Source organism: Crinia signifera, chromosome 9 (assembly GCF_055691185.1).
Source record: "Crinia signifera chromosome 9, ASM5569118v1, whole genome shotgun sequence".
Classification (NCBI taxonomy): domain Eukaryota; kingdom Metazoa; phylum Chordata; class Amphibia; order Anura; family Myobatrachidae; genus Crinia; species Crinia signifera.
Genome location: NC_139225.1, coordinates 133,862,207 through 133,872,595, shown reverse-complemented (window position 1 = coordinate 133,872,595; position 10,389 = coordinate 133,862,207). Strand labels below are relative to the sequence as shown.

General features: G+C 46.1%; 1 protein-coding gene across 1 annotated transcript; it reads right to left on the bottom strand.

Moving 5' to 3' along the window:
• Positions 1–236: 236 nt before the first annotated feature.
• On the bottom strand, positions 237–9,645 carry PSMD8 (proteasome 26S subunit, non-ATPase 8). Its single transcript, XM_083159877.1, has 8 exons — positions 9,592–9,645; positions 9,338–9,487; positions 4,928–5,000; positions 4,460–4,562; positions 3,343–3,508; positions 3,141–3,241; positions 2,403–2,514; positions 237–1,515 (listed from the first exon to the last, which is right to left on the bottom strand). Exons 1-8 carry the CDS (start codon positions 9,628–9,630, stop codon positions 1,378–1,380), a joined length of 882 nt encoding a protein of 293 aa, XP_083016003.1. The 5' UTR covers positions 9,631–9,645; the 3' UTR covers positions 237–1,377.
• Between the last annotated feature and the right edge of the window lie 744 nt (positions 9,646–10,389).

Genomic DNA, 10,389 nt, shown 5'->3' with positions numbered 1-10,389 from the left:
TGTCTTGAGTAGCTCATGCCCCAAAAAGGGTTGGAGACCATTGCATTAAAAGGGTTTTATGATCATAAATATACTATACGAGGAAGTCATGTTTCTTTATTTACCTTACTACTATAAGGAACCTTCCCACCTAATAACTCCTGTAGCTTTCCTGCTGGGAACCGGCTGGTCCCACAGCACACACAAGCCATACTAGCAATGTACAAAAGTTACACAATTCAGTAACACATCAAATCTTCACAAAAGATCAAGTTTTATTTTCTTGTTATGTTTTAAATACAATGTTTCAACTCAGTCTTTGATAAGGTTTCAGATAATGACATGGTAACAAGGCTGTATACTTTGTGCTACCCAGAGCCATCACAAGTGACCGCTCCCCAGTTTGGTAAATTGAGCACCCCACAGGAGTCCTATATGATTTAGGCCAGAACACAGTAGAAAATAAAAAAAACCAGTGAATAAGGTCCATTGCCTGGCATTTGATTTGGTGCCCTGTCTCAGAATAGGTGTCCCCTGGTTACACAGTATAGGCAGATCACACGTGTGTAGATGTCTTGTCTAATAGGTATTAGAGTCAATAACCCAGGGATAGGTAACCATTGGCCCTCCAGCTGTTGTTGAACTAGACATCCCAGCATGAACTGCTACAGTTTTGCTATTTGACCATGCTAAAACTGTTGCATGGCATGCTGGGATGTGCAATTCAAAAACCGCTGGAGAGCCACAGGTTCTTCATCCCTGCTATAACCACATGAAATACACACAGGATTGAGAGCAATGTCACAATGCCACTTTGTGCTTCTGTTAGGCAGATATACATACAGTATATGGCATTTAGGACCTTCATGTACAGACCAATAAAATAGCGGTCACCCAAGCAGTAAGACCTTGCAGAAACACACAGACTGTAGACTGCAGTGCATTTATGCTCTTACGCCTGCTCGAACATTGATTATTTTGGGCTAGTAAGTTGAAGATTTAAAAGCCATGTGCCAATTCTTAATCCAAGCGTACAAAGTGCCTGCGTGACACTGCCCAAACCTGCAAGAGCAGCATTTCACCAGTAAGAAACCAGAAATAATTTATTGCAACATTATTTGTGTGTGGTGCAACACAATGAATGCATCTCTTTATAATGACTGAATAATTCCTTCTCTGTGCAGAATAAGGCTTCTTCTGTATGATGGAGTTACGGAATAATGGGTCTCCGTCCGACTGGTCTGAAGAGAGGACACCGATTCATTAATGAACTGTATAGTCTTACAAAAAGATCCCCTGCCCTGATCTATGGTCTATAAAAATAAGAGTGAGACCAGCGAGTGTGCAGGCCGGAACAGAGAACACAAGCGGGAAGGGGGCGGGGCAACCTCCCGTGGTTTATACAATCATCTCCAGCTGGCGGGCGTATTCGATCACTTGTTTGGCTAGTTCTGTGGAAGGGATTGTGGCCTCCTCCGGATTCTGTTGTTGGCTGCTGAAGCTGTAGTAGCTATTTGGGCCCAGTACCCAACCGCGCTGCGGAGAAAACAACAAAGGGAGACGCTTTAACAGACTCTCCACAGCAATCTTCCCAAGCCTGTGCCCCATGGCATTTAGATGGCGGGTATGGGTCAGAAAGTCGACTCACTTAAGGTAGACATACATTAGGTCGAACGGAAAGAGATCAACATGGCCAAGATGGACAGGGTTGGTAGGTTGACAAACATTAGGTCAACACGAAGGTTGAGTAAATGAGTTTTTCAGTTTTTTGTCCCGAATGTCGACAGTCAACGTCTAAGTGTACCGCTGCGCTCGGCACACTACTATATTCTCCCACCGTGCCGTAGCAGGCCTGTTGGCTCCAAAAAAAAAAAAAAAAAAAAAACTCACGTCGACCTTTTCATCCTAATGCTTGTGTTGACCATCCAACCATGTCGACCTATTTCAGTTGCCGACCCAATGTATGTAGATCTTAATCGAGTCGACCTAGTGACAGTATCCAGCAGTGGCAACCCATAGACCACAGAAAGCCAATGATGATAATACAGCCTATTAATTCAAAAGGAGCTTTTGACCCAGGACACAAACCGCCATCCTCCATATGCGAGTACAGTGGTCTTCCCGTGCCAGTGACTATGCTGGAAAACCATTAACCAGACACTGAAAGGCATGGCATGACTCTTTATGTCAACTCAACACATCTAAATTTATTTAAAACAAGAACACCCCCAAAAGGGATAATCAAGGTAGCGATCAAGGTTTAAAACAATGATAAATATCATCAAAACATTAATAAGCTGCATTTAAAGATTCTGGTTGCAGACAATCTCTGCAATTGGTTCCCTGATCACAGGAGATGTATTCTCCTGACCTGGTGAAATCGATCCAGTTAAAGTCAAGTGAGCAAGAATAGACATACGCACCTTCTTTGCATAATCGGTCATTTTTTTCGGAGTATTAAAGAATAATATCCTTGTGGCCTCATTGAATAAGACCTTTTCATAGGCCTTCTCAATGCAGCCTGCAATCTCATCCCTGGAACAAGAACACAGTTAGTTATTACCACCGATCTTTAAGATATATAGATATATATTATACTGGCTAATTATTTGCTGCTGTCTCAAGTGGCTGGGAGCCAATTCACTTAGGGCATTGGTTCCCAAACCATCTTGACAAGGGTGCCCTAGAACATCAGCATTTGTTCAAGGCACCCCAGTCAAAAAGTTTCTTATGGATAAATAAAAAGTAAATTGTGCTTAACTGTCAACCTCAGTTATGTGGTGGGGAACATAACGGTGGTTCTGATTGGCAGCCACCAGCACTGGTTATGCCTATCCCTTTGAGCATAATTTTTTTTTTTTTTTTTTGTCATGGACCCCATACTCGAGGCACCCAGGCTGCCTAGGCACAGTTTGGGAACCATTGACTTAGTGCCTAATTTAGCAAATGGGCAAAACCATGCTGCACTTCAGGTGGGGTAGATGTAACACGTGCAGAGAGTTAGATTATGGAGGGGTGTGTTCAAACTGGTCTATATTGCAGGATAAAAATAAAGCAGACAGTATTTACCCAGCACAGAAACAAAAGAACTTACCCCGATCTATCTCTCTGCACATGTAACATCAGCCTCACCTGCATCGCAGAATTGCTAGGAGACTGACCTTATTGTGTCCAGCAGGATGTCGATGAAGAATGTGTAACTCTCCGCCGGTATATTCCCTTTGGCCAGAAACACTTTGTTATAACTTCCCTCCATCAAGTACTAAAGGACAGAAACAATCAGGTTATCCAATTATATTGTCGTATAGACCGATGGGTCATCCAATCAGGACTGCTCCTGCCCGGCACCTGGAGGATAGATACCTGTTCTAGAGAAACCGGGTGTTTTATGTAAACATTTGCCTGGATCTCTTTGGCCGGGAGCCGTTCCAGCTCTGTGTGAAACTCAGCCACTCTGTTCTGTGACAAGAGGAAGAGGAGATTGAGGCCGAGCAGCTGGTGCTTGTACGCAGATTCCGGGAGCTCTTCCCTGAAATGAGACAGAACATTCACTACTTACATTCTGCTCCGCCTCCAGTTTATGTACACACACACAGGGGGCTAAAAACGCACCATAATAAACTAGGTCACTGCACCCCAACTTCAGAATAGATAGATATATCCAATACCACTGTAGTCACGCAAAATTTGGAAGCTTGTTATATTTATTTTCATATGACCATTTAAGGACGCTTTAAACTCTTTTGCAGGTATTTTGAAGTTACCAATCCTTTTACACAACATTTAGTTTTTTTCCCCCTCGCACAAGATTTTTTATAGACTGCTTTTATTTCATTTAAGGATCATGTAATTATAGCTGTGTGTGTATAATGTTATATCTCATGGATTTCCTATAGTAGTTACATTTACTACCTGTACAGACCTACGTTTGTGGATATCCGATGGTCAGCCTGGTCTACTGGCTGCAGCATACACAGGACATATAAAGGGCCGTAAAGGCAATCAGAGAATTCCATTTGTGCGGGGAAACCCTTTACTCCCAGGAAATAAGGACAATGACAGACAGAGAGCCGCACATATGCTCCAGAATGCTGTTTGCAAGGTATTCTGGGGCACAATTCCAAAAGTGATGCTGCCAATCCCAGGCTGCAGCATCGCTCCCAAGGAATCCGGGAAGTAATAGGAGAGCCGGTAAGAACAGATCTCCTCTTTGAAAGCCATGGCCCAGAGCGTGGTAGCGGGGACCCATCACAGCTGAAGCACTTCTGGTTGAGGTCGCATTAAATGCAACATCGCCAGTTCAGTGGCTAAGGCATAGAAAGCTTGCTTGTGTTTGCTCCCACCTCTTTGGGCTGCAAATATCTGGATACCTCCATATATATTAGCCTGTGGGGTTCCGAAAGCACATCGCAATATATGGATTTGGCCCCTACGATCCCGCCCAATATAGTTTTTACTGCAAAACTAAATGTAATCTTACTTATAGTCAAAATAGTAACATTTCAGCTGGGCCATATATCTTTCAAATGAAGGGATGTCTTTCTTCAGAATGCTCCATTGGGCACCAATTTCCAGGATGTCCCCTGAAAAAAAATAAAAAAGAGCAATTAGCGATAGAACAGCAGTAAAGTGTAAAATGCGCATAGTAGCGGGCACAACGTGTGTGGCAGGGAGCTACAACACCTGATTTACTATGGGCTCTTCACACTGGGGCAGATGTATCAATTCTGGTGAAGAGATAAGTTGGAGATAAAGTAGAACGCACCAGAGCCAATCAGATATGTTTAAAAAATGACAGTAAGGTGGTGATTGGCTGCTGCATTATCACCTTCCACTTTATCTTTTCACCAGGCTTAATACATCTGCCCCACTATCACATACCCCAGCACTTAATGTTTTTTCCTGTGGGGAACTCAAGCTTACAACCCACAGAGCAAGTGCTACTTACTGGCCAGGACGAGCTGCTGTTTGGTCAGTTTGACGCTGGAAGTGGGTAAAAAGTTCTGTTCCAAAAGAGCCAGCTGCAAAAGATAAAAAAAAAAAAAAAACAATCAGACATAAGATATTTAGAAAAATGTGCCCACACATAGGCCAACATAGCCGCCCAATATCTGCCTTGGCTGTCATTTGTGCCCACGTGATGCCAGATGTATCCTAGAATGCTTTTGAAAAAAAAAGTGTCTTCTTGTTCAACAGATTTGCAAATGTTCAAAAAGAAAGAGAAGAAATGTCGCTGTGTGGTGCACCTCAGTTCGCAGAGTTTATTAAAATATAGCCTTTATTGAATATTTATTAAAAGACAAAGAGGCGAAAATATTGACAAACACGTGACAACATATAACACAGACAGTGTAATGATAAAAAAGGATAAAGATTTATCCTTACTCAGTGTGGCCCAATTCCCCGAGTATCCCCTATGGATGTCAGTGATAAGTGCTACTGTGGCACAACTGGCAGGAAATTCAAACTTCAAATATCTGAGTGCTCAGCACTTCATTCAATTCCTGTCAGCTATTTACTTAGTCACTTAGCCTGCTACTTGTCTAATGATGTTTAATTTGACACAAAATTTTGTAGTTTAAATGGTACTGCTAAATTCCCACCGGGTATATGGAAAAATAAATAAGTACAATTTTGCTCCTGAACCCTGCTGGGGGGAAGGGCAGCACAAATTCACAGGTAATTGGCAAGGTTTAGTAGGTATATATCGAGTTAAGACTCTGCTTGAATACTGCCGTTGCCAGTCCTGTAAGTGTGCCTATGCGGCTGAATGCCTTCCCAGCGGGTGAGAGCTGACTAGAACTGCTACTCCTATGTCACTCTCATACTGCTGTGGGGAGGCGAATATAGTAGCGGCTAAGTGTCACAGAGCTATGCGGGCGGCGGCGTGTGAGTAACAGCGCCGTCCGTCTCCCGTCTGCTCTGTGAGCAATAAGCGGCTATCACAGAGCTATGCGGGCGGCGGCGTGTAAGTAACAGCGCCGTCCGTCTCCCGTCTGCTCTGTGAGCAGTAAGCAGCGGTGCAGACGTTACACACCGCGGCTTGAAACAGGCGTGCGATCCCAGTGAAAACTGGCGTACGCTCGTTCTGTCAATTACAGCTAGACACAGATCAATACAATGTATACATGGGGAGGGGAAAAGGGAGTCAAACACACTGAGTTGTTAGGTCAGTGTACACTTCGCCTAGCGGAGCTTCATCAGATTTGCAAATGTGGCAATACAGGGTACTCTGTATAACTTAAGGCCCCCATCCCCTTATCCGATTTCCCTCGACTCAAACTGATTGGGCCCAGAAATTGGATGTGTTTGGTACCCCATCCTACCCGATGCGGAGTCCCGTGTGCATCGGGTTGGACCCTACAGATTGAACCTGCAGCAGGTTTAATTTGTTGGATCGGACCCATCAGAGGCACATTGCGGGTGCTTTTTAGCACCCACAACATGTTGGTCCGATCCGAAGGTGTGTGCCATCGGTGAAACACCACTGACACACACCTATGTTGAGGGGGCGTGCAGTGTGGGGTCAGGGCTGCAGGTGCAGCGACGTGTGGGGCTGGCAGTCTGCAGTGTTCGGGAAGTGCTGAGCGGACACAGCGGCGCCAGAGCGTGAAAATAAAACTCAAAAGATAGGCCTGCCGCTGATTGGCTGAGAGACCATTATGGGTTTTTTTTTTTTGCGTTCTGCCGCAGCTGTCCGCTCAGTGCTTCCCAGACACTGCTGACTGCCCGCCCCACACGATGCTGCATCCACAGCCCATGAGCGCTTCAGCCAGCCCGGACCTCCTGCCGCTGGGTCCAAATTACTGGCACTCTCTCAGCTGGGTCCAAATTACCCTGGTGCCCTCTGGGTCAGTATTGTAAAGGTCGGAAGAATCAGACAGCGGCACTCAATAGGGATTTTTTCAGCGTGTATATTGTAGAAAGCAAGCCAACGTTTTGGGGTCTTTGTCACCCCTTTGTCAAGGATTGCACTTGTACCTTGACAAAGGGGGTGACAAAGACCCCAAAACGTTGGTTTGCTTTCTACAATATACACGCTGAAAAAATCCCTATTGAGTGCCGCTGTCTGATTCTTCTGACACACACACACACACACACACACACACTGGGGTGTCACAATCTGCTGCCGTGCCACTAGTACAGTATGGCCTCTTTCTGCTGAAATACAGACCAAACGGTGCTAGAGGCATCACAGCAGAATGTGACACCCCTGGCAGGAAAGATGAACTGCATGGGTTCTGCAGGGTGATAAAATGAACACTAATAATGCCACTAAGTTACCCAGTGCCGTACAGAGAACACGGGTCATTCATTTAGTCCCTGTCCCATTGGAGTGTACAGTCTAAAGTCACACACATGAATGCTAATTGGCTAAAAGGCAGAACTCATTAGTATGTTGTTGGCGTGTGGGAGGAACCCGAAGCAACCAGGATTTAATCTCTGCACTGTCACCATGAAAATATAGCATCACAGCGCACTTTAGGGGGGTATTCAATCCGGGATTCCGACTGTCGGAATGCCCCGACTATCGGAATGCTGCAGTTTTTATCCGATCCAGTAACTCGACAGTCGGAATTCAATGTGCTGAATATGCATTCTATAGGGTGAAGTCATTTGTTTGGCCACCCACAGCTCCCATCTACAGTGACTGGAGCTATTCAATTGTTTACCGGGCTGGCTGCGATGGCCACATGCTCGCAACTGGATGCACATGATTAGCTGTATAAAGCAGCTTCTCCATTGCCAAGTGCTCGGAGTGCTGCAATAGGGAAGCACCTGGTGATTGCGCACAGCTGCAAAGCAAAGCCCTACCCCTGCTGATTTCTGCTTGTACCCACCATAAGTACAGCCTCAGCGCTGGGAGTCCAAAACAACCAAATACCTCCTGTTCACTTTACATTGTAGCACTTCACATACATGAAATGTTAACATGGTTGCACGAGCCCTGCAGCTCACTCACACCAGGCATCTCACGCTGAGGATTCGTCTGTAAAACAAGCCGCAACACCTCATCTTATGTATGTAGAAGTGTCCTGCCAGTCCCTACGTCCCCCAGTGATCACTAGCCCTGCCAGTGGTTCTCAAACGCTTGGGGTGCTTCTGGGTACTTGCAGGAATGCCTGATTTGCAGGTCCAATACCAATTCAAATTAGGGACTAAGTAAAAACCGGACCCGGATAAGACACCGAAACGCCGGACCAGACATCAAACTCTGCATTCCGGAGCTTATAGTGTCTGGTCCGAGGGGTGTCCCATGCGGGGGGTGTCTTGTCCGGGGGGATGCCTGTGATTGCTCACACCAGGGACATGGGGAAGGGGTGATTACAGCCTCCCCGTGTGGTCTGGAACGTTCCAGTTTTTATTACACCCCCGGACCATGCGGTGAGGCTGTATTCTCCCCCCTCTCCTCTCCCAGGTGACAGGTGCGAGAGCAGCCTCATCAGATGGAGCACCCCCGGACAGGACACCCCCGGACCGGATACTACAAGCTCCGGAATGCAAAGTTTGATGTCCAGTCCGGCATTCCGGTGTCTTATCCGATTCCGGATTTTACCCATACCCATTCAAATTATTGTCAATGTAACGTTTAACTAGTGCTTCATATTCCAATCATGAAATATATGGACCAACAAACTACTCTCGTCTCTCACCACATAACTGAGTCTTATGATGACAAATAGACATATTACATACATGTTATATATTTTTCTGAATTTCACAGTAAGAAAGTTGTGGCCCAGAGGGGTGCCATGAAAAAAAAAAAAAACACACCAATACTCTTGGACTGTGGACATCAGGATTTTAAAAAGTTTGGGAACTACTGCAAATGGTGATAACCAGCCAATCACCTGCAATGCCAGTGCCCTATATGCCCCTCATTCATCACCAGCCCTGCCAGTCCCTACGTCCCCCATTTGATCACCAACCCTGTCAGTCCCTATACCCCTGCCAAACCAGCCCTATCAGACCCTAAGGCCCTCGTTGATCACCAGCCCTGCCAGTCCCTATACCCCTGCCAAACACCAGCCATGTCAGTCCTTATTGCCCCAGTTGATCACCAGTCCTGCCAGTCTCTATGCCACCGCTCGTGGATCACCTGCCAGTCCCTATGCCCCCTTTGATCACCAGCCCTGCCAGTCCCTATTCCCCCCTACCCTCCCTTGATCAATAGCCCTGCCAGTGCCTATAACCCTGCCAATCACCAGCCCTCCCTGTCCCTAAGCCCTTGCTGACAACCAGCCCTCCCAGTCCCTAAGCCCTTGCTGACAACCAGCCCTGCCAGTACCTATGCCCCACTGATCACCGACCCCGGACATGACCTGCCCGCGTCCCCGGCTCACGCCGCGTACTGTACCTTCAGCTTCCCCAGCACGTCCCCGCACTTGCTCAGGTTCGGACTCTTTTTGTTCCACTCCGCTTTAAGCAGCTCATACATGGCGGCCACTTGTCTCAGCCCAGCAGCGTCCGCCCCGTTCACCGCCATCTCTTCACAATGAATCGGCAACTGCAAGACACAACACATGCCGCACGTTACGTCACCACGCACAGCGCACACGTCTAACGTAGCGTCCTGGAGGGGCTCAGTGCCGCCATCTTGGAAAATGTCACCTGAGGAAAGTGAGCTGCTGGTTGGGTTAACCTGTTCATAGGGCAATAACAGCGAATGTAGAGTTGGGCACAGCAGCTGCCTTTTGTCGAAGAGCTTTCCTGTCGTTGTTAGTTCTTCAATACGTTACTACCGATTCTTCTTGCCCTCAGTAAACATGGCGGACATAGAAAATGGACAAAAAGTAAACATTTCCCAATAAATGGCAGCTGGCATTGTCTCATACTTGCCTACCTGACCCCCTCCAGGGAGAAAATGCTCTGCTCCTGGACTTCCCTGGTAATGTATGATTACCATCACCTGTGGTGAGCTAGGTAATTGATAAGAAAGGTGTTTCACCACAGGTGCTGGCAATCATACATCACCAGGGACAAGTCCAGGAACAGAGCATTTTCTCCCTGAAGTAGACAACCATGCTTTTATGGTTCTTAAGAGCCTAACTCAACAAATCCTACATGTAATAGACTTACATGCAATGCCATGTTATGTATTTAGTACTTTTACCAATTAACAGTAATCATGTCAGCGTTGGCGGCTGATATTACTGGTTACCAACCTGACCCTCTGACCCCTCACAATATGATCACATTTGAATTAAACTTTAACGAAGATAATTATATTAGAGCAACTACGTCCTTAAATTTCAGAAAAGAAAACTTTGGTAAGTTTGAGCAGTCCTTAACCCCTTCCCGCCGCAGCCTGTTTTTGCCTTCCTGACAGAGCCCTTTTTTTCAAATCTGACAGGTATCACTTAAGTGGGGATAACTTTTTTTTGCTTTTACTTATCCCAGTGATTTTGA